Genomic DNA, 25,241 nt, shown 5'->3' with positions numbered 1-25,241 from the left:
AGTGTGTGCAATATACTTTGTTCAGTCCTCTGCACCAGGGAGCTTGATCAAAGTTTTCCTTTTGGCCAGGAATTATTTGAGCTTCCTTTCGGCTTCATGAAGGCTTCGTCTGCTTGATTACTCTGGGAAGGAGCAAGATTTTCCTTTAGGCCTCTGCTGTCCGTAGGAGGCAGGACCACGGTGCGGCACCCTGCCATCATCAGGTCTTAAAGGAGCTCGCCCTCTGTTTTTGTACCAAGGGTCCAGGACCCCCAGGGAGGCTGCACAAAAGCACCAGTGGTGTTGCAGTGACTCAGGCTAAGGGATTTCAAGGGGCTGCGTTGTGGTGGCATCTCAAGTCCCGAGTTCGAGGAGTGGAATGCAACAGCTTCCTGCACACCCTGAATCCACCTTCCCTCTTCCCTGTCACACAGATTTTAAGATCTGATGAGATGCCAAAAAGGAAATGAACTATAGACTCAGACTTGGATGAAGGGGAGATAAAGGGCATGAGGGATTATAAAAATAAAAAGATTGAGAAATTCTCACTTTGCACATAGTGAATAGTCAATAAACATTCAATAGCAAGAAGAACTTCACTAGTAAGTGAATGAATGGGCCTTGAAGCCCCTCGTCTGTGAAACAGACTGCAGATTGGATGAACCTTCACCTCTAATGGCTACATGCATTTTTGATGCGTACCCAGAATTTCTCGCTCTCCACTCGTGACAGTGTTCGTTCCTGATGGTTCACAGGATAGTAAACAGTCATGATGAATTCCTTTTCTATTGCCTTTTTTTTATGTACAAAATGTCAACATTTAGCTCAACTCCTTACAGATTGGTACTGGATCATCACATGTCAAGTTATAACATTACGATACAATTTTATAAATGTGATAGATATTGTTATATAACTTACATAACTTATGTAATTGTAACTTACAGGTTAAGTGATAAGAGCTGAAATTCATTTAAAATCCACCAGCTGGGAGTGACAGTGTATTCTGTGTTTCTGATAGATGTGTATTTTGTCAATTCAGCCTCCTGTAATCATCCTGCACCTGATTATTACCCCCCCCCACCCCACAGTGTAAAGGGAGAGGAACATTTGGACAGGCTTCAGGGGGCCAATAAAAAGATTCATTATCTCTATGAATTGTTCAGGTTGCAGTCTTGATGGTTATACTGGTTCAACATAGATAGTTTCAAAAGACTTACTTTTATTTATGTATGCATACAAGAGCTGGGGTGTAGGCCAGAGAGGCAGGGGGTGAGAGGCTTCACCAGACACAGTGTGGGCAAGAGAACAGGCAGATCCACTGAAGTACACTGCTGAGGGGAGCAGCGGGGAGACAGGAGATGTCTGCTGCGCCCTGTGGGTCAGCTCCCTGACTGGGGATAGAACTCAAGCTGCAGTGGCTACCGCCAGCTTCACAGACTTAACCCCTTGTGTCACCAGGGGGGGCATCTGGTTCAAGATATTTATCTAATATTGATCACCGAAACACTGAGGAGATTTCCCTCCATGAACGTGACCCTTTCCTGGTCTACCTCCCTTCTTCATCTGTTTCCCCCCAGGCAGGAGAAAGGGTGATGGGACAGTGAGTCGGGGTGGTTTTAGAGACACAAACCCTTGCTCTCTCTGTGGGGGACCCTTTTTCCTTCCCAGCCCCCTGACTGCCCAGCTGGCTTTAAGCAGACAGGCCCAATGGCTACGTTCTCACCTGCCTGGATCGTGGAGGCCGTGGGCGAACACCTCGGGGGGCTGATTGGTGCTGTTGAAGTGTGGGTTGCTCCTTGGGATGGAGTAAGGCACGTGGCACGTGTCGGCGTCCACGTCCAGCCGAAGCACTGAACCTGTGAAGTCGCTGAGGAATGGCCAGGCCCCGTGAGTGTCCCTGGTTGGGGCACCTTACCCCTCAACGCGGGCAGGAAATGAAACCGAGGCAGTTTGGTTTCAGAGGGCTGGCACCCACACAGTTCCTGGCTGAGGACCACGGGTACAGGCAGCTTTCTGCACCTCACATTTATCATTCTCCAGTCCGTGTATTTTCTGTCCCCCCAGCCCCCGCCGAAGCTCCCCGGAGCAGTATGTGCAGGGCACAGGGGGTGCTTGCTTCTCCCACCCTGTCTGTCAGAACTGCACCCCATAACCTGTGCTGGCAGCAGCCTAACAACTTGCAAAAAGAATGCGGCAGCCTATTATTGGATCCCAGTTCATTTGATCAACATGGACAGTGACAACAAATGTCATGTCACCAAGGTGCTGTAATTCAATGGCAGTTTTTGTAATTGAGGTGACATTCCTTTACAAGACAGTCTGTGATTCAGAGGCACAAAATTCCACCTCCTCAGCTGCATGTCACCACCCACCCACCACCCAGGCCCCAGTGGCGCCGCCCCGCCCTCCTGCCCCTCCTCCTGCTCCCCCTCCCCTGGTTTCCCCTCTTCTCCCTCCCCTGGCTCCCCACCCTATTCCTCATCTGTGGCCCCTATTCCACTAGGGGTTCTTACTGGCTTGGTTTTGTCTGACCCTTTGGCTTCCTACATCCCACATATAAATGACACCATCCGGGGATTGTCAAGGACAGTTCTGAACGCAGGAGCTCTGCTTTCCCCGGCACCTACAACATTTTAATCCCAAAGATGCGGTTGTTTTACCTGAGCCCGTCCATCTCCTCCATGTCGTCCAGCGTGATCATGCCGTCGCCGAGGATGATGTAGAGGAAGCCGTCAGGGCCGAACAGCAGCTGCCCCCCCAAGTGCTTCCTGTGTAGCTCTGCTACCTCAAGAAACACCCTGGCCGTTCTCAGGTCCACTTGATGGGGGTTTTTCCTGCAGGGTGGGGTGGAAACAGCACAGGGTGGTTAGAGACGCAGGCCGCTCACAGCTGGGTGACCGACACAGGCAGGGAGCAGACAGAGGCCTGGCTGGCTGTGAGGGAAGAGCCCTGACGTGGCTCCTCAGCATTGCTGGAAACACTGTGCTCTTCGCTAAGTTTCAGCAGTAGCATTTAAGTGGAAAGATGATTGAGGGAAAGTGCCAGAGCATTCTTTTCCCAATTCTCCAGGCTTTAAGCAAGACATAGATTGTTGTTTAATTATTACCATCTCCTGGCTAATTACGTGTAACTCCTACACGGAAAAGTTACTGAGAGATAATGACAAAATAAGACAGAACCCCTCTGTGCCTGGGTGAGCGCAGGGCTACCTGGAGACTGTGTACTCCACCACGCGAAGAATGTGGTCGTGGGGTCCTATAGCCCAGCGCTCCTGGTTGGTGGTGTAAGACACATACAGCTTTCCATTTTTCTTGTAATTGGGATGGAATGCAAGGCTTAACAGTCCTCTTTCATCTCCTCCCTGCAGTCAAATGAAAAACACAAAGAATCGTGAAGTTAATTATGTTCCTTATTGTGCTTCCACTGGAACCCGAAAGAGTCTGTTTCTTTCTTCTGGATAATCTTTGCCCAAACTCTTTTCTTTTCTTCCTTGCCCACTGCACAAAAAAGGATTATAAAACATTTCACTTTGCGGTACTCTTGAAGGGTTAGAACTAGACCACTGTCTTGTGGTTATCTACGCACAGGACCCTCACACCACTTTTGTCAAGTGATTTGTGCATGTAATCTTGGGACGCTGGGAAGACAAGTTGAAGTGTGGTGAAGCATTCTTTGCTGGGTTACCAGGTTGCTGTAGTTCATAGAAGACAAATAAAAAGGTCCATAATCAGCAGTCACTTCTCATCCAAGTCTCCTAACCCTAAAACGCAGTGTGGGCTGCCGGCTCCCACTGTCTTGGCAATATGTTTAGAAAACAGTTCAATTGCTTGTGTGATATGTAAACCTTTGTTTTACCCGGAGGCAACTGCATCAGTTGTCACGACGATGGTGGTCTTTTCATCCCAGCTAGGTAATAAGCAGCCTTGGCCTATTCCGGTACAAGGGATGTATTTTTACATGTGTCCTTGCACTGCATCGTTTTTTCTTGTAGAAGGATGGAGAAAAGGGAGGAGAGCTAAAAGCCAGGGTCAAGATGGGGGGAGGGGAGGAGCTAGGGAGGAAAGGGGAGACTAGAAAATAAAAGAAAAACCCGAAACTTTCTTTTGTTATTATATGAATGTCAAGGATTGTGTACATTAGCCGTGCCAAAGGCTGTACCAATTAAAACATCATCATGTTTTTAAATAGAAAGGCATTTTATCTTTATTTTCTGCTAATTCAGCTTGATGAAATTCAATATGGTCTTAACATTTGTTTTATCCCACAAGAAGGCTTGGAATTTCTATAATGAAATCAAAGTGTCTAAAATTATCTCGATCAGAGAGCAAAGTTCACAGTCAGCGGCCAGGGAGCATTTCCTCTGTAGTCTGATGAGTTATTCACAATGGTGAAAAGCAAGACACAAGATTAAGTGCTGCAGTTGCATCTCGCGGATCATCCTACAACCGCTGTTTCGTTAAACATCACAGCGTCTACTGGGTCAAAAGCTCAAAGTTCCTCTTCAGAAGTGTTAGAGGAAGAAAAAAACCTCTAATGCTACAACCTCTTTGCAAGGTTGTGCTGGGTAATGAACTTCGTGCTTTCGTCTCCCGGGACAGCATGTGCTTGAAGTTGTAGTTGTTATTCTGCATAGATTTAAGCATTTATAAAGTTTTAGGCATCAAAGTTCACTTTAATGAGCACAGTTTGATTTACTTCCCAGCTTAGAGGGAAACTGCCTTCAGATATATATACCAGCCATGCAAGCATCCCAACTTTAACAGTATAGAAGTAAGAAGGAGCATGCGACTATCCCAGAGTTACCAAATCAGTATTCAAATGTCAAAGGAGTCAACTGCTTCATCTGCATATCACCGTGGGCTTAATTTTAATCAAAAGAATCACCGCACGGAAGGGCAAGACTGATGGCTAGCATCTGCGAACATGCCTCCATTTTTTTGATTCTCTTGCTATAATGATTTTAATATCGATGCGCTGCTGTGGTTCTAGGCAGTTCCACTAAGCAACTATCTCTTGCCTGTCTCGCGAGACATAGAAAGCTGGAGTGTGTAACCAAGATTCGATTGTAGAAAAACATTGCATATTAAACCTCCGTGTGGGCTATATGAAGAAGCTTGGGATGGGATTTAGTTTGTGATTAACTGCTCTTCCAAATATGTTTCCCTCCAAAGCTGTGAGCACAGAGAAAGGGCTGCCTTCCACTTCACAAATGTTGGTGTTCCTCACTAAGAAGCTTTTGTTGAAAGCAGTTCTTTTGTAGTTTTTAATCAAATCATTTGGATCACATTTGAATTGGAGAGCAACATGGTTTTAAACCATGCTGGTTGCCTTTCAGGAATTAAGAATGTAGAAAGCAGGCACTATAGACAGATGGGAAAAGAGATTTAAACAAATCCTCAAGAGTAAATAATCTTTCACTTTGGAGATTCACCTATCCCGTGGGGAGTCAGGGGACATCCTTAGCATTTATGAATGTGACAAATATGGAAACAGAATGAGCTATATAAGTGAAAGGAGCTATATCCACAAAGCCACCTAAAAATCAGTAATTCTGAATTTGTCAGGTTATAGGATTTACACTGGCTGAATCATTTGATATGATTTCATAATTGTTTAGTGTTGTGGTTGATCTAGAAGTGACTATTTTTTGTCAGTTATGAGAAATATTTTCCTAAGTAAGGACTTTTTTAAGTAAATACCTTGAGTGTATCCCAAAATTAGTTTAAATGATGTAACACAACTCCTAAAGATTCAGAGATTAAGAAAGGAGAGATACACTCCCAGGGTCAGGAAACTGGGCTCTTGTTTGGCTCAGATAAGTTTCGAGTTATGTTGTCTCTTCATAGCATGTTACTGATCAATCATGATTTACCTCTCACTTGCAAACTTATCCTTGAGATCTGAGTCAATTCTCGAGATTTCTATGGAGCAGTAGGTTGATTGGCTGTGGAAGGTTCACAGTAAAGGTCACAGCACAGGAAATGCCAACAGACAGTTAAGGCCCCCAAGCCCTCTGAGACTGTTCCACGCAATCTGCACCAGAGCTTGAGTCCACCTTGAGAACCCGGCGTTAGCGCCTTCGGGGCAGGACTGGCCGCTGACGGACCCTCCCTGGTCTTGCTCTTCTGATCTGTAGTCTTAGTCCCTTCTGCCCAGCTGGGCTCTGTGTTCACAGCCTCCTGCTACCTGTCACAGCCTGAATCCTGTGTCCCTTCCTTGCCCTGTATCAGCCTTTGGTCTCCAGCCTCAGAGGTGCTGCAGAAAACCCTGATGCCGACATTACTGACTCTTCTTTCTTCCCATCCTTTCCTTCATTATGTGTAGCTTTAGAGAATTAAAATCATGCACTCTTAGAAATGTCAAATGATGGAAATGTTTCTAGAGTGCATTTGGGGAGAAAGACTCTAGCAATGATTAGTTGAGCCAAGCTGGCTGAAAGGGAGAAAAACACATGGATAGAATGGCAAATGGAAGTCGCGGTCCGGGAAGCCACGTCTTTCAAAAAGACATGGACTTCTAACATTAGACTTTTGAAAACTGTTAACCCCATGTGGAAAGCAGTGATTTGTCCAGTTATTCACATTACACTTTGTACTTCATTATTAATACTCTTTGTGTTCATGTGTTGCTTCTGGGAATGTACATCACTGCTAGAACCAAATGGACCACAAGTAATTTACAAACAACATTTGAGGGTTTGCTCTGTTTGGCTAATTCATTCTTTTTCTCTCCATCTCTCTCCACTCCCCCTTCCCCCTACTTCCCAATTCTACTCAGCCCCTCACCAAACCCAACTCTACTCAAAATCAAGCAGCTGAATGATTTGAAAATGCTTCCCATTACACTTTGGAAAGTTGGGCCCCGTGCCTCAGCCTGAATCAGAAACCCTCCTTCGGCACCTTGTTAAACAAGTTTGCACCAGGCTGCTGCTGTAGTTCCCCTTCGGCTCTCAGGAGTAATTTCACAGGACCAAAGGCAGAGACAGATCCCCCAGAGAGTACCGATGATTTTCATGTGAGTGCAAGATCAGATCTGATCTTAGAGTTTGGGGATAAACTCTCCCCTGGGTGAACGGATGAAAGTTAACAGTGGACAAACAATACTCCTCCTCAGAAGGACACCACGTAGCTGTGCAGGAAAGAGACAATCGTGACACTATTAGTATGGAAAGTATTTTTCTTTTTCAGATAAATTGTGGGACATGGTCTTTTATTATGATGCTTTTTGAAAGAAAACATTCCCTTCATACTTTCAACGGCATTATGAGTATTTTTTCCCAAGTATTTGCTTGATTTCTCTCAGGGAATGTCAACCTGCAGATTTTAGGGAACAGAACTGAGCAGCACTGAATGGGATTCATCATTTCTTTTAGGGCCCTTTGGGGCAAGTCACTGGCTTCAAGTTCAGGAGGCTAGAAGTGGTCCTGTGGTATTGAGATGTAAATTAAATAATGCAGTGCTATGTTCAAGGTATTCTTTGTTCAAAACTAGTTTGCATTTAACATTCATTCAACAAATATTTATTTACTATGTGTTAGGTGTTGTGACTAGCACAAGGGATAAGATGATCAACAAGAACTAAACGTGCCCTCCAGGGGCTTATACCTGGAAGCAGATGGCAAAGCAAATGTTCTGTGTCCCACCCACCTGCACGTCTTTATGCTGTTACATCTTCTTTATGTGGAAGAAGCAAGGGGTTAAACAATGCTGCGTTGTTAGAACCATGCATGATCCCAAAAATTAATAATAAAGAGAGGGACGATGCACTCTAGGTAATTTTTGACACTGAAGCTAATTAGTGTATCAACACCTAAGGTTTTCTCTTCTTATTTTGTTTTGACCTCATTTTGAAATGCCATGTGGGGTGTTCTGTTCTTTAGAACTCCTGAAAAAGCACTGCTTTGCAATAGTTCCAAAAGCCTCCGAAAAGGAGTCAATCCCTGAAGCTCCTGAGTTAGCTTATGGGAGGAGCTGCATGGGTCATTCTGTGCTAAAATGATAAATATATCTAGCCTTTGTCCCCAGCTTCTAGACAGAGCTTTTTAAATCACTGCACTTTCTAGAACAATTGGAAAGTCTTTTGTTATTTCTCTTGAGCCCCTGTCAAACTTACTTGAGTTTATGCTAATTAGTGACTCTTAGTGGATCCCAGAGAGCAGAATGGGGACCAGGAGCCAGAGGCAGGAGAAAATGTGATGGGAAGGTTGGAAAGGTCAGTCCCTCCCCTCCCCCAACACACACAAGCAGACAAGTTTCAGGAGGGGAGAGGGACTGGAGGTTGAGCTCAGTCACCACTGGCCATGACTCAGTCAATACATGTACCGACTGTATACCTTATCTTCTGATGGTAGCAAATTCAAAGACAATCTAGAAGATTCCAAATGGGAGGAGGACACATATTCTAGGTAGATGCTAGCCACCTGAAAGTCTACAGGATTTACTCAACAGTTCTCTTGCACATTTGTTTCAACCATAAACTAACTGTACAATCTACACAAGAAGATATTAGAAGTGATTATTTTTAAGACTGATTTTCCAGATTCCCAGGGACTTCTTATTCCATATGCAGATGTTCTTTTGACATCTGGAACCCATGGGGAAAGTGTATTTACATATCCATTATGTACTTAAAAGTTATCATACTCACAATATTTTATGTGTGTTCATGTTTTATTTTCTATAAACCTTGTATTGTCAAGTATAATTAAATTTCATGTTTACTGAAGTAACATTGCATTATAACATAAGTTTCAGGCATGAGTCATGGAAAATCAACATATTATATTATGTTCACAATGTATAAAATGTATATACATTGGCACATAATGTGTATAGTATATTATGGTGGCAGGTAAAATTTTGTAATACGGTATGCACTATGTTAAACTCACCATTACCAACCCAGCTTATCCTTCACCTTGGCCTTTGTCCTGAGGTATCTCCTCTCTCACCCACTTCCCCTTCCCTCTCCCTTCCAGACTGAACTGTGATATTTATTTAAAAAATTTAATATGTTGTCCAAGAAATCCAATATGGTAACAGAGAATAGCTTCAATACTAGAGACTATGTGGCCTAATATATGTCAAATGTTAATAATATCTATGGTATCCCAAAGTTCAGTTCATCAAAACATGGTCTCTAAAAGAAAATGCTTCCATGAAGTCAAATTGTGTGAAACATCTCTTTCAAGTAACATATCTTCCATGAAGTCAAATTGTGTGAAAGTAACAAAATAAAATGAGAAAAGGTATAAGTTCTTCCCCCAAGTAAAATCCTAGACACTTCAGAAGAAGAAAAATTTATAAAAATGTTGGTAATACTTAGAGAAAGAGAAGTTCTTTTGTTCCATCTAGGCTACATAAAAATAAGTTACAGGTTAACAAAAGTCTCAAGAATATTCATGGGAATTCAAAATGAGTAACTGACAATTTTTAAAAACTTTATAACCACTAGACTCTTCTGTTACCAATCTACAGGTTTAATACCTGTTGTACCTTAGATTTTAAAATGTTCATATTTCTAGACTGCACTGTAAAAGTGCAAAAATATTAGCCAACAGCATAGTTAGAGCATGATGTAAGACACATAATCTAGCAACTGGATGAGTTTACTCGACTTTCAGCTTCTTGAACCAAAGACTTGATCTTGGTATATCTAGTGTCTTACAAAAGATCCATCTATGGTGACAGCTGAGAACGTGGATTGAGCTTTTACTATGTGCTAGAAACTGCTACGTAAATTGCAAGCATTTTGTTTGCTTGTTTGTTTTAAACTTTATCACAACTTTAGAGTATAATACTATTTGTCATATTTTCTGAATAAGGACACAGCTGTAAACAGCTTTAAGCAATTTGCCAAAATGCAATTCTCACCCAGAAACAGCCAAGTAAAGATTATCTGTGATCAAAGGACAAATAATGCCAAGTATTGTAGGATAGTGTCCCACCACAGACCTCTAGCTGAAGACATGATCACATGAAGAATAGTTGCATTGTCTGCCCTCATCCACATCCACTTTTCATGAGCCAGGGCACTGCTAAGATAGTCTATGCGAGCTCTCCAGAGCTCCGCAAGGGGAACAGCTTAAATCTCAATGATTTTAACACAGTTAGGTTAGGTTTTAAAGCAATATTGTGCTGGCAAACCCACTATTTTGGAAAAGAGGCATGTCTTGACTGTTTACATTCTGTGATGTGAATATCTCACCAATCATGGCCCATTTCAAGCTGGGAACCTGATGTCACTGATAGTAGTTGTTGAGAGAAGAGACCAATCAAGTGCCCAAGTGTCCATGGCCACCGCAGGGGACTGTTTCTGTTCCCCAGACCTCTTTCTCTCCCGCCATTACTATTGTGCTCTGTTCTTTTGCCTCCTGCTCTAAAATTCTATCACAACTCTTCCTTCCTTTCAAGTTGAAGCATCCAAATCTTTTTGTGAATTAAGCAGAAGGTTTAAATAATTAAATAATTCATTAAATATGATAGAGAAGGTATTTCTTTCTGCTTTTTTTTTTTTTTTTGATGAAGCATACATGAAATGTTGTAACTAACTCAAAACTGAGTAGAATAGTCCACAATCCTTTCAAGGAGTCTGTTGGATTATTTAATGGAAAGAGGCCAATTAAAAGTGTTTGGCAAATAGCTTTCCTTCCTCTTGTGAGGTCACACAGATCATCAAAGGAAGAAATGAATTTTGTAAATTCCAAGGTGCTATTTGAATTGAAGATACAGTTATTGCAGTGGGCAAATTCAATTGACCCATAAAATAATAAGATTTGGGGAGTGTGATTTTGAATGCAACCCTAATTTAAATTAAAGTGTTGTAGAGTGCAATTAGATGATGTAGATGGTATTGTATTGCTGCCTACCATTCAAAGAACTTTTGGACTTCAGCAAATAGCAGGCATGGAAACGTACACTGATGCATTTAGCACTGGGCTTACTGTATAGTAGCTCTTCAGGACAGTTAGATGGTATGTGTTACCACTGCCTCGTTAAGAATGACAATGTTGGAATAATCTGAATTTTTATTAGACTTGAAACATACATACTTGCCATATATGTAGTATGCATGCTCTAAGCTTCAATGTAGTTTCTTGAAGAAACAAAGAAAAGAAATAGGAGAAACAAATTAGCCCCAATGTTTGTGTATGCTGTAATATTGCCGAGTGATCACCAGTGGTGATCAAATAGTAAAAATGGACTTCCAAAATTTATGATAGAAAAATATGCATTCTTGATATTGGCAAATGATTGTGAGAATTACCTCAAAGCATTGTTGACTAATAGATGCTTAAAAGATATGCAATTTAGATTTAAATCTGAATATTCAATTATAAAATAAGGAAGAAGATGAGACTATCCAAGAATTGAGAGAGCATATCACAGGATCACAAAATACGCAGATCCTGGGCCTCTCTGGTGGAATAAGGATTAAGTCTTAGCCCTATCACCACTGTGGTCTGAATTCAATCCCTGACCAGGGAGGTGACCCACATGGCATGGTAGACCTTTCCTGTCACCCCACTACTCCCCTCAGCAGTGTATTTCAGTAGATCTGCCTGTTCTGCCCCTCACTCTGTTTCCGGTGAATCCTCTCACCCCCCACCACCTCTGGCCTGCACCCCAGTTCTTATATGTAAAAATAAATAAAATCTTAAAATAATATATATATGTAAAATAATTTAATATTCCTAGTAATTTAATAAAATTTTGACTTTCATTCTTATAAAAGTCTATAGTCCAAATAGCTGTAACATATAATCTCTGTATAAGTATGTGTGTGTCTATATTTATATACAGACCCTCAACGACTAGGTGACACTGAAGAAGAAAGAATTTGTATTTGTTTATGCTTGGGCAACTTTTATTTTTCCTCCTCTCTCTGCCTCAGGGGTATCCGCCTTGGATAATTTTTTTTAAAATTTTTATTTATTTATGCTTACAGAACTGGGGTACAGGCCAGAGGTACAGGGGTGGTGAGAGGATTCACCAGAGACAGAGTGGGGAGCAGAACAGGCAGATAGACGAAGTACACTGCTGAGGGAAGCGGAGAGGTCTGCCACTCCATGTGGTCACCTCCGGGGCAGGCGGGGATCGAACTCATGCTGTAGTAGCTTTAGTTTCTTAGTGCTGTGCTTTAACCCGCTGCGCCACCAGGGAGGGCCGCCTTGGATAATTTTTAAAAAATTATCACATGGACAGATATTGGCCAAACTTTGTCAGAAAAGCAAATAATTCCATTGCAGCAAGAGGGTAATTTAGAAAACACATTAATCTCTTCAACCCCCCCCAATATTTTACTTAATAAGTAAAAAGGTGTCTTATTGTCTTGTAATGTAAAAATATTTTTCTTAGAAAGAGTTGGTCTATAATGAAGAAAAGTAATTCTTCATAGTTTACTAGTAAAGCTCTTATAGCTATTTGGACTATAGACTTTTATAAGAATGAAAGTCAAAATTTTATTAAATTATTAGGAATATTAAATTATTACATTGAAAACTAATGAAATAAAATTGACTTCATTGGCCCTCCTTAAAGCTAAAATCTGAGTCATGAAGTCTGACCATTTTGTTTTAAACATTAAAATATAAAGGGCTACAAAATATCATTTCTTATGAGTGTCATCTGATTTGTATTTTTGTAGTTTATTTTCTCCTGTCAAAAAATGGGAGATTTAGGGTCTTTTTAATTGAAAGAAAATATCATAATAGTAAGGATAAATGCTTACCTCTAGCAAAGGACAGAAAATAGTTTTAATGAATTCAAACTCTTGCTTCATAAAGTTTGTATTTATGACGTGTGGTTAATACGGTGGCCATGCAGCTAAAAACATTATCTTCACATCATATATAGAAATATAACACTAGAGGGGTGAAGTCCTTACTCACGTCGCTCCACTCTTTGCGGTTATATATTTCCTATTGTTACTCCAAATAAGAACTCAAATTGACTTAGATGAGAATAAACATCAAACAATTAAGTAAGATTATTGCTTTGAAAAGAAACCTTGAAAAAGCCCCAACAGTTTAGACCACCAAGGAACACTCATAAATTTAAGAAAATATGAGGTTTCCTCTATGTGACTTCTTTTGAAAAGTTATGCAATAGATTGCTGGAACTTCAAGGTCATATAAAAATTATGGCACTTTTAAAATTTGTTTTCTGACTAGTTTGTATTTATGTGATTTATACGTCAATTAGACTTGCAATTTACCAAAGGAGAAAAATCAAATTCTCTGTATCTTTGATATTTTCATTAATTGTTATTTTACAAAATGATTCAATACAGAAATCTAGCAACAGAACACCATGAAAAGACTAAAAAAGTTCTGTCTGAACATTCATTTTTATATTGGAAATACTCTTATTCCAAGATAACATTAGTTACAAATCACCATTTAGAAAGCAAACATTTGCTAGACCTCAGCTATCCCAATTAAACAGTTCTTTCTTGTATTTGTTATAATACGTATTTGTAATAAATTTGAAAAAAAGATGCATCTTCCTAAAAGACGCTTCTTCAATATTGTCATTTTACAAATTAAAACAGAAATGCAGTCCCATATTTTTTTGTGATCGAGAAGGTGTGATCAGTATTGGGGCGGAAACTGAAACATGATGAGGGACCCAGCAGTCCCGGGGCAAGTTTGCAAGCCGAGACTCTGTTCCTTGAGCAGATGTTCTTGTGCCGTGTTGAAGCACACAGGCTAGGGAAAGCTGATTTGCGGCAGTGGATAGGGACTAAGATGGGAGGGTGTGTGGGAGAGGGGGGGACAAAGCTTCCTGAGTGGTAGAGAAGGGGACATAGTGACCATACGTCAAGAGACATTTGCGCCAGCCAAGTATGAAGTGATCACAGGCAGAGTTATCCCGAGACCGCCATGGACATGGTTACCTCATCAGGTCAACAGTGGCCTGGGCATCCCTGGGCATCCTGGGCCTGCCTCAGGATAAGGGCTACACCCCCCAGGTTGTCGGGCAGTGCTCTGCTGTGATAGTCACAGTTGCTCATTGAGTGGCCGGCTAGCGGGACCCACATCCAACTATGGAAACTGTCTATTATAGAAACCTGCAAAATCCCTATGAGGACCAGACTAAAGATAGGAAAGTAACTTCAGAGTCAAAATAGAATGTATGAAGAAAGACTAAATGGAGGTCTTGGATTTCTAAAGGTCTTTTCAAAGCATCTTGAGCAACCTCACTTACCTGAAAGTACATGAAAATTTATTTTCTGGAAGGCAGAGTCTGGCTGTTTACCTTCCCCGTGGCTGTTACACCACTGAGAAGTGGAAAGGAAGTGCTGTTCCCATAAGTTATGAAAATGCACTTTAAATATCTGCCGATAATATAATTTGGGACCGAAAGGTAGAGTGTGGTGGAACTTCTAATACTCACATTGCATGAGATTGTGTTCTGAGTCAGCAGACAGAGGAGCTACACAGTGAAAGGCAGATTAGTTTCTTAATGTGTTCATAATTGCACATATATGAATTTGGATAAAACTGATGGCTACTGAATGCCCCGACCCCACTTAATTTGTGGTATCACCCTGCAGAGGAGTTCCTGTCCTCAGTCTCAGGATTAATGAAGTGTTCACGAAGGTTCCACCTTCCTGCCTGAAGTACCGCTCTCTGCAACACTTGTGGCCACCTGGGACACCATTCTCATGGACCCTGGCTCCCTACAAAACACTCCTTCTGGGGCTCCAGGACCCAGCACCAATTCACGAGTGTTCAGAACTTGGGGTACAGGCCAGAGGTGCTTGGGCTCTGGGGTGCAAGTGACGTTGCTTTACAACGTGACTCCTCCACTTGTTAGCTCTGCGACAGCAGTTATTCAGCTTCCCTGAGCCTCAGTTTTATCACCTTCGAAATAGGGGCATTTCCTGTCCCCACCTGTCAGGAAGTAGCTAAGGAAGGGGTGCAGGTGACCCACCAACTGCTAGAGCCCAGCAGGAGGCGTCCCTGCTTGTGGTGGGCCCCGGTTTAAGGTGTTGTGTTCTAGTGGGAGAAAGAGACTTCAATAAGCCTACAAATAGGTACAGATAAAAGTTTGCAGAGGACGTCGAAAGCCAAGACTAGCTGGGGATGAAAATGCATAGTTTGACGAGGGAGTCAGGGAAGATCTCTCTGAGGATGCCCAGTCAGGCTGAGCCTTCAAGGGGCCGGAGAGTGAGAGGGGAGAGGGAACACAGCATATTCCTGAGACACCTGTGTGACCCCTGAGGACGACTGTTTGGAAAAAGAGAAATCTCAAGGAAGAACACAAAGGTGCACACTCTCCCGTTCTTGCTGTGGCTGGTGGGGAATCTTGGGTGTGTGAGGGCCATGTCCAGACCTGGAGCCAGCATGTGTTCTCAGAGCCACGAGCTGTGCCTGCACCCCTGCTTTCTGACTGTTGACTTTGGGGGAGTAATTTTGCACCCTTGAGATGCAGTGGCTGTTTTTCTCTTGCAAATGAGTATGATTTCTACTTGGTGAGGTTTCTTCCTTTTCTTTTCTTCTCTTTTTAAGATTTATTTATGTACACAGAACTGGGGTACAGGCCAGAGGTGCAGGGGCGGTGAGAGGATCACCAGAGACAGAGCGGGGAACAGAACAGGCCGACTGAGGAAGTCCACTGCTGAGGGGAGCAGCGGGTGGTTCAGAAGAGGTCTGCCGCACCATGTGGGTCACCTTCGGGGCAGGCGGGAATCGAACTCACACTGAAGTGGCTTTAGCTTCTCAGTGCTGTGCTTTAACCCGCTGCGCCACCAGGGAGGGCAGGAGATTTCTTTTTTTAATGAAAAATAATTAAAAAATAAATAAATAAAGTTACTCGGTTGGCACATCCTAGCTGTACACAGAGGAGCTCTTTTCTCCTCACCGGGTGTAGGTGGGGGAGGGGGGGCTGGAAGTTCCTGCCCACAGCTGGCCACAGGCAGCGGAGCTGCTGTCGGTGTAGGGAGGGCTGAGAAGGCGCCCCCCAGCGATGGGCCGTGACTGATGCACCCAGCACCGTCCTGGCAGCGCTGAATCCCCAATAAGGCACCATCCTGGAAATAGCCAAGGTCAACTCTAAAACAAAGGGTGCGCCAGCTATTCCTCCTAAGCACTTACCATTTTTCCATTTGGAAAAACTGTTTTTTCCGCTTTCAAGTGCAAACTATTTGGGGGATGAAATGTTTGATTTTTTCTCACTGATCGTGCATGACTGTGATTTGGGGCGAGCCGGAGACCCCTCTGCGGGCCCTCGGCCTTGTATTTGCTGGTTGCAGCCGAGCTGCATGGGTTGCTGTCTATTTGCAATACTGGAGATAAAGCAAAGGAATCAGTTTTAAAAGACCCGCAAAGACTTTTAAAAGACCTTTAAAAGGTCTTCAAATTAAATCTACATAGACCTATTGCACTATATAAAGACACTCATGCTTGTTGTCATATGTAATGGGTGACATCCAAAAAAGGGTCTAAAGGCCCTCCCCAGTGGTGCAGCGTGTTAAAACAGCACTAAGAAGCTAAGGCCACTTCAGCGTGAGTTCGATTCCCGCCCCGGAGGTGACCCACAAGCTCAGCAGACCTCTCCTGACCCGCCCGTTGCTCCCCTCAGCAGTGTACTTGTCAGTCAGCCTGTTCTGCTCCCCGCTCTGTCTCTGGTGAAGCCTCTCACTGCCCCTGCATCTCTGGCCTGTACCCCAAGTTCTGTATGCATAAATAAATAAATCTTTAAAAAAAAAAAGATATACATATAAACACATTAACAAAAGGGACAGATATTTTAAAGAATCATATGGTTAGAAAAGCAAGATTTCAAATCTAGGTGTTTATTAGCCTAATTATGGACACAAAGGTCAGCATACACCTTGTTCTGCTCTTTCTTAAATAATCTCAGATTCAAATTATTACCCCTTAAGCCTGGATCGTGGGAACTGGGTAATCAGGAAATGTGAAATTACCTATGAAGATTAATGTAGATAACATAAAGTGCTTAAAGGATTTTTTCTTACATTTATAATCAAAATGTAAGGTCAAATTGTTGTGAATACTAGAAATCCAGGTATATGATTATTATAAAAATGATAGTTATTCATTGGAAAATGATCAATCTTTCCATTATGCGATCGACAGAGGACTACCACAGATACGTGTACGGTTTCTGGAGAACTGGCAAATATATAATGAAGTATGATTTTGTATAATCCCACACCCCTTCCCAGAATACTCTAGAAGCAGGAGTTGGCAGGAGCCAGGATGCTCTTAGTGCTGCACAAAGTAGGCTGTTGAGTTGGTTAAAACACAGACAAACTATTTTTGAGCCATGCGATTTCTTAACGTAAAACAAAAGGGAGTAAGAAGACTGAGGGCTGGATAAAGGGCAGCTCATTTCTCTGGCTATGCCGTTGGCATGGGCTCTTTCTGATGATGAGTAAGGCTTCTCCCACTTGTTTTACACGGGTTTATAAAGAACAAATCCATCATTGCACTTTGCCTCTTTAAAGCAATAACAACACGCTCTTCACCTAAATAATGTAACAGGGAACCCAAGACCCTTCCCAAGTGGCCCCACCTCTGCATTCCACTTCTGCCATTTGTCTCCCATGTTGTTCCAGCCACGCTCGCCTCTATGTTCCTGGGCTCTTACACCTTCATACCTTGGCATCTGTTTGGAAGGTCATACCCATGCAGTTATTCTAGAGGAAGTTTTGAGCTTTTAAAATGCAACTCTTGCTCCTCTGCACAGTCCTCTTTGCCCCCGGAGTGCAGCATCTCATTTCTTCCTATCACCTGTGTGTTTGTAGGACACCCCACAATCACAGGACTCGGTGGTGATTGTACCTACCAGGTTCCCTGCTGCATACAGGTGTCATAAATTGCAACCAGGTCTGATTATTTCTTGACTGCATCTCGGCACTCAGCCCAGTGAGTGATGCCTGCTAGGCAGCCGCGTATTTGTGGAGGTTATAAATGGAAAACTTGAAACCCTGTGTGCAACCTCCTGTATCACTGCTACCTTAACTCCGTGCTCTTTTAAGACTCAATTTTATCAAACAAGTCATTGAAAGAATTTGTCTAGAACATGCCCTGGAAGAAAGCTCTAATTAAAAATATTACTGACTTCTATTTAATATTGGTAGAACAACGACATGTATTGTGAACATTGTATAATAAACAGTTATGAAAAGCCTTGTGATAGGAATAAGAAATGGTCTCCAAAATATTAGTGTAAATTGCTTTTTGAGTTGTGGATTAATCCAAGTGGTAATTGAAATAAAAGGTAAATGTAAAAGGTCACTATTCCTCATCATGTGTTTTAAGAGATCTTTGGCCTCCCATGATGCTTTTGTGATAAACGTGGAAAAGAAAACTGATGGTTGTGTGGTAGTTTAGAATGACTTCCTCAGATTAATGTCACTAGAAAACCTCAGGTAAAGTATTAGGGGATAACACTAGACAATTTGTTTTTCTTCATCACTGCTTGTCCAGAACTTCAGAGCAAAAACACTAATAAAAGTCAGTCATCATTCTGATGTCATTCTCATAATTTCCTTAGAAATAAACGAGCAAGTACAAAAAATATTTATAATGTGCGACATCATCTATGTGTCTTTCCATTGCTTAAACTTTGGGTTATATTTAGTGCACTTTCCTGTTTGTTATAGAGAACACCTTCGGGGTGAAATAAAATACATTCAGAAAAGCCCTCTGAAGTTAAACTCTGTTCAGCCCATGAGCGCAGGTGCGGCCGAATGCTACAGACTGAGGCAACTATATAACCAAACCAGCAATGTGGAAAAACACGTTTTCATTTTTGCAAGGCAAACGCTTTAGTAGGTATTTGTCGATCACAGAAATGGCTTTAGTATCTAAAACAAGTCCTCAGATGCTAGCTGGCTCCTGGCCTGGCCAAACTCCAGTGGTGCTTACAGTCAGAGCCCTTAGAGCTCCCATTTTACCACCCCCCCACTCACCACCCCCCAAACACCTCTGGCCTCTCTCTACATCCATTGTACGAGTAATTACAGATTATGCAGACTGATGCAGAACTGGGAAATAGGATGTTCAGTGTGTATGAGACTGTTCTCAGCCTTCCATTCTTGCACATAATTTCTTAGAGAATGCATGTCCTCCTTTATTATTCTGCATCTCTTTCATCTGGCAGAGTAAATGTTGGCTACTAATACCAGTTTGACATTTAACATGCGCCCCATGAAGTGTCTTTTACAGCATGCAATGGGCTTGGAAAACCCATGGAACAGAAGAGCCTCAGGTTTCCTCAAGTTCACTAGAAGGGTATAACCTATCTCCACAAGTTCTACTATGTAAGATCTCCATTTATCTTGGCAGAAAAAGCACACACCCAGAATAGGGAAAGGCTTATCTCATCACAGGTGAGTGTTTTCCCCAAAGATTAGCATGCATCATACATTTTCACCTATCAGCTACCTGGGACTTCAAAACAGGAATTTCTGATTAATTCTGCAGAAGGACACTATCGACCAGCATCAAACTGGGGCTCCTGGAGAAGGCCACCTTTTGCTTCTCCCCATTTGTATTGTTGAAGGTCAGTCAAATGGAGCTGTTTTTCTACTTCACCAGACTCTTCCAAGTTGGACCCATACTTGGGAACAGGGTATGAGCAGAAAGCTTCTCTGAGTCTTTTTTGATTACTTTATCATGTCATGCTTGTAGAAGACAGCAGAGTTGGAGATCAGTGCTGATTCTGGAGCAAAATGTCTTCAAGTGTTTGCAGGTTGAATTTTGAGTGGTATTTGGATGGACTTTGTATGACTGCAAGTGTCAGACACGTGAATTTGAATCCTGGCTCCTCCGGGTACTAGATATTTATCATGGGAAGATTACTTAACTTTTCTGAACATGAGTTCCTTACCTATAAAACAGGGATAATAATATCCAGTTTATAGGACAGTTGCAAGAATTACATAGATAGTATCTTGCAAAATAGCTAAAATATGGAACTTTAAAAAGGTGCATCCTTTTTTGTTAAACAAGTTCAAGTTGAGGGCCCTCCCTGGTGGCACAGTAGGTGAAAGCACAGCACTAAGAAGCTAAAGACACTTCAGCATGCGTTCGATCCCCGCTCGGGAGGTGACCACATGGCGCGGCAGACCTCTCCTGACCCGCCCGCTGTTCCCCTAGCTTGGTCAGTCAGCCTGTTCTGTTCCCTGCTCTGTCTCTGGTGAATCCTCTCACCTGTGCCTCTGGCTTGTACCCCACTTCTGTATGCATAAGTAAATAAATCTTTTAAAAAAAATGTTCAAGTTGAACGGTAAATGCAAATATAGTGTAAGGTATCAACTTTAGCTGGAATCATCCTGAAATGGCTATCAGCCAATAGCAAGACTATGCCAAATACTGTTAGGTGCCTGGAACATTGAAACTAACTAGCTCAAATCACCTTCATGGCTATGTAGTAGGGAGATGACACAATTGATGGTGGAGAAAGGAAGAAACCAAGTAGCAACTTAATATAGGAATTTGAAGGTACTGAACAGAGCAGGCTTTCCCTTTCCTATGCAAAACTCGCTGAATCCTGAGCATGTCTAGCAGTGTTCTTGGGTTCTATTTGTAGCAGACTGAATATCCTTCATGAGGTTGGCTCAAATTAAGCCGGCATGTAGCATTAAGTTTAACCCAGTTTATAGTTAGCACATTAATCTAAACCAAAGGTATGTAGACACCATAAGACACTCTACACAGAATGGCAAAGGAACACATGAGTCCTCCTCCTTTAACATAGAAAGCACTCTGTTTAAGTGAAAGCAACGCTTATCGAGATGAAGCCTTCCTAGACATAGAAAGAAAATATTATTAGGCTATCGAAAAAGTTATTGCATAAACAGCTGATGATTAGACAGACAGACATGAGCTGCTACAGCATTCAGCTGTGATCGTTCCTGATAAGAACACTGACCAAATAGAACATTTATGCAGGGACAGATCCGTAGGATATTACCAAAGAATAAATCATCCTTGTCCTGCACACTTGATCATTTACTTTACAGAGACTAAGAGATAAAGAACAATGCCTGGAACAGCAATGATTTGGAAGGAATTCCAAGCTAACTATCTATCTTCTCTGTGTTTAATCTTTCATACATATTTTAAGAAACATTTGTCCTGCAATGGTTGAGGCCAAACCATGGTCTTGAGAAGTTCTGATAACTACCCAGACTACTTTGATGTGGTCATACCAAACCAGTGAATTGCTTTGTGCTCTCTTTCTATTACCCCCCCCACCTTTTTTTTTTTTCCATTCAGAGTCACTTATACCTTTAAGAAGCTCTTCACAGCCTAAGTGAGTCTATAACTGAATAGGAGTCACTAAAATTCTATTTTAAAGTGCAGTTTCAATCAGATAAGCAGAGTGAGTATCGTCCCAATCACTTCTTTCTTATCCCTTGTTTTCAATATTTTCAATGTGTTAAGTCTCGACCCTGAATCCAACAGCCCTTCAACTCCAGCATAGCATACTGCTCTGTGGAAAGATGATTCAACATATTCAGGATCATAGATAACAAATTTATATTTTAACCAGTCTTTGTGCCCTTAAACTTTTTGTGTGTGTGTTTTTGCTGTTTCTTCTGATTTTTTTTTCTTTTTTGACTTTGCAATGTCTCCCCAAAGACTGTTTCTTGCTGACTTCCTGGCTCTTCAAAAAAAATTCCTTCTCTTTAAGTTTGGTGTCATAATAACTCTTCTTAGAGTTTCCCCCAAAGGATACTGAACTCAATTCTATTATGGCCACTGTAATTCGGTGGGTCAGCCACACTCGCTTCCTTAACCAATTCACATGCTACTCAAGGCTAATCCAAGAGCAACCTCTCTTTATGCTTCAGCAACAAGCTGTTCCAAGAAAGCCGTTGTTTATAGTATTGAGAAACTGTTCCTCCAAGCCACATCCCAGTGTAATGTTCAGTTGGCAACAAGAAGGTTGTATGTTGTTCAACAGGGAAGTCTGCCTGCCTCATTCGACCACCCAAGAGGGCAGAAAAAATAAGTGACCTAGTAAAGGTGGTCTTTTATACAAAGGTCAAACAGAGCTTTCCTGGAAACTTTGGGTGGACTGGAAAGTCCTGGCTTAATATAGCGAACTGCATAATTTAACATGGACTCAGCTTTACAGTCTAAGTGAAGCTCATTGCAAGCTCAACGCATGCTCAGCTCTGCTTTTTCTTCAGAGTTTAAAAAGGAAGGAAAGTGAAGTAAGATGGCTTGTGCCAAACCTGGCTTCCTAATCCTCATATAGACCTCGGTAGCTCCCCTCGCTCCCCACCTGCCTTCACTTATGGTTTCTTTCTTCTTTGATTTGCAATTGTCTATGGTGACAGCCACCTGTTTTACTTGGTGGAATGGAGGAAAACGAAGGAAGGAGGCTTGGACGCCATGTGGCTTGAATCAGGCACCCAACATCAAGGGCAAGTTCATGACGAGTCCTCCCATTTTTAAAATGCTTTGTTTTTAGTCATGTCACTATCAACATCAAGGTCATTTTCATCTCTATTTCATGATACGGACTTAGGCAATGAGCAGGCCTGGCACAGCAAAGGGAATTTTGTAGTTAAGTTCGATACTGAAGGTGGTTTGCATCCTCATTCACCAGGACACAGTTCTGGTAATGTTCTGGCAAAGCTGGGGCAAGACTTTCTTTTCACTCTCGTAAGTGCCCATGTTTGGAGGAGAGATAAAATGGTGTCCCTCCCCTGAATGTTGAGCATGGCAGAAGAAGGAAATGCTAAAAGGACACCATTTGTTGAAAACTAGTTTTGCAGGGCTGGTGGTTTTCATGCAAGAAGACACATCATGAGCTCATGGCCAATGTGGGGAATAAGGCCAGTTATAGGTGCCTGGAGCTTCGCTCAAGGCTGAAACTCAGAGGATTCCTGGGCTATTTTGTATAGTTCAGAAAAGGTCAGTGTCACACCCAGACAATGCTGCATGGTTAATGGCAGAGAGCAACAGTCTAATCCTGAGTCAAGACAGTGCTGACTTGAAATATGTGCACAAGCCCATGTGTCCACATGTCATTGACTGTGGAACGTTACAAAAGGCCATCAAGAGGCCCAGACCACCTCCTTGTCACTTGTCCCATCGAAAGCATTCTCAAAAACAGTTCTATGTTATATGTCCCCCAAGACATTCAAAGCCCCAGGAAATGAAAACCATCAAAAACATTATAATTCATTGATGCAGGATTAAAATGTTCATTTAGAAAATATGCAAACTCTTTCAAGAGATTCCACACTTTGTTACGCATCAGTGATGGTTTAGTGTCTTCAAAGAGTTAAAGCAAAATAACTTCTCAGAGAGGAGAGTACTGAGAATAACTAATTCACTACTTACATTCAGCATTTGCGAACTTTCTCTTCAAGGGCCCAGTCAGTATTTAAGATTTTGTGGGTCAGAGTCTCTACATAGTAACTACTCAACTCTGCTGTTTTAGCACAAAAGTAGCCACAGATAATATATAGACAAATGGTGTGGCTGTGTTCCAATAAAACTTTATTTGTAAAAATAGGCTGCCAGCCAGATTTGGTCTGTACTTTGCCAACTACTAATTTAAGTCATTACCACATAGTATGTCTTAAGTATACTTTAGTCTGGTCCATAAGCTCTGTAATATCCACATATGTGGAAGCAGTTGGTGTAATATATTACAGGGTTTAAATTCAATTATTTAACTATAACCATAAATTCAGTTTCCAGGAACCAGCCTTTATAACTGCAGGGATCTTTTGTTAACTCTTTAACACTACTGAAACAAAAAGAAAATGAGGTAATTAACTTTTTTAAACCATGGCTCGACTTTTACTTTCAAAAATTCCTCATAAATGTCACATGTATCCTTTATTTCTTCTATAAAAGTGATGAATAAAGTAAATAACATTTGTTATGCTCATTTACCCTAACTGAGGATCGAGATTGAGAAAATATTTTGTCTCCATTTACTCTGATCCAAGGTTCTGTATTTTAAGAAGAAAACAAGAAGCACTGGATTGCATGTCAATCGTCTAAACAAATTAATAAGGTTTCAAAATTCTTGAACAAGAACATAAAATCCTATGATCTGGCAATGGAGCTTGATTCTGGAAGTTACTACTTTAATGTGGTCCAGACTACAAAACCAGAGATTTGTTTTCAGTGTTCATCCCCTCTCAGGTTTTGCCTTTTTTCTCTCTTGAGTTAAATCTCTCTTTCTGTCTCCAAACCCCAAAATTCTCGAGCTATCGCCCATCAAATCTGCACTTTACTAAACTAAAGAATCTGGTAAAGACAAGAGGCAGCTTTCTCAGGGACATTTGCATTTTCACAGAGATCAAACTAATAAAAACTGACTGATGTTCTTTAAAAAATACGTTGCGCAATCCTGTTTTTGGAAATGTAATTTTAACTTCGTCTTCATGTCTTGTGTCTGTCTTTGCAAAAAGATCTGTCTGTATTTCGTTTCCCACATAGACTGTTTTCCTGAAAAGAATGCTAATCACCAACAGCTCTGTATCTGCTGTTTTGTATCTTTCTGCCCTTGAGAAATTTCATTGAACGGAAATATTGAGAAGTGAAGGCAATTCTCTGTTTGAGTGAGATCTGGGGATGTTTTGAAAGAAGGAAGTCTAAGCCAGAGTGAATAACAGTCGCCACCTAGCCCTTCACTTTGTGTTCCTGGCAGACAGTGCTTTCCTCAGAGGGAGGCTCTGGGCCCGGAGGGCGGCTGCTCTAGCCTTCTGGGTGTGTTAGGGGCTGAGGCCTTTTTCAACCCCGCATGCTTGCTGCTTCCTGCCCTGCTATCAGGTTCCATTCTCAGTACATCAGTCTCCACAGCCTCCATATTTCTAACCCACTCTTCACTGTCACTCAGAAAAGGAACATTCTGGGAAAAGCCACAAGACATCAGGCTTGTGAGGTAATGAAGATTAATCTCACATATAATTCAGTGTCAGTACGGTTGGTTCTGAGTGGCTAACCAGGCTCAGACAAATGATTTTGTCTCCAGGCTTTAGTGTCCTCCAATGGAGAATGCAAGAGCAGGGTTAAATGAGCCCAAAGGTCCCTAAGAGTTCGAAAGGCTTTAGGATCTTATCACGAAAGCACATGATGCTTACTGACAGCACTTTTCTTTGAAGTTCAGAAGCCATTTTTGCTTCGTTTTGCTTTTCCAGTTCTGGCCCTACAGTCAATTAACTATCAGATGAATGAGACTCGAGTACACAGAGCTGGATCGAAGAGACCCACCTTCTCATGGGTCCCTTTGAAATCCAAAAAGCTT

At 41.9% G+C, this 25,241-nt stretch overlaps 1 protein-coding gene across 1 annotated transcript in view; it reads right to left on the bottom strand.

The window, feature by feature from the left end:
* Positions 1-25,241, bottom strand: part of HHIP (hedgehog interacting protein) — an 83,326-nt gene that overhangs the window by 24,788 nt on the left and 33,297 nt on the right. The window contains exons 5-7 of the mRNA XM_004685300.2: positions 3,192-3,343; positions 2,643-2,816; positions 1,706-1,849 (exon numbers count right to left, since the gene is read on the bottom strand). Of these exons, the coding sequence (XP_004685357.1) occupies positions 1,706-1,849; positions 2,643-2,816; positions 3,192-3,343 (470 nt within the window). The remainder of the gene's footprint in view (positions 1-1,705; positions 1,850-2,642; positions 2,817-3,191; positions 3,344-25,241) is intronic.

The sequence above is a fragment of the Condylura cristata genome, unplaced genomic scaffold (genome assembly GCF_000260355.1).
Source record: "Condylura cristata isolate star-nosed mole 26May11 unplaced genomic scaffold, ConCri1.0 scaffold00018, whole genome shotgun sequence".
Lineage (NCBI taxonomy): Eukaryota > Metazoa > Chordata > Mammalia > Eulipotyphla > Talpidae > Condylura > Condylura cristata.
The sequence above is the reverse complement of the archived record's forward strand: the minus strand, read 5'-3'. Positions and strand labels throughout refer to the sequence as shown.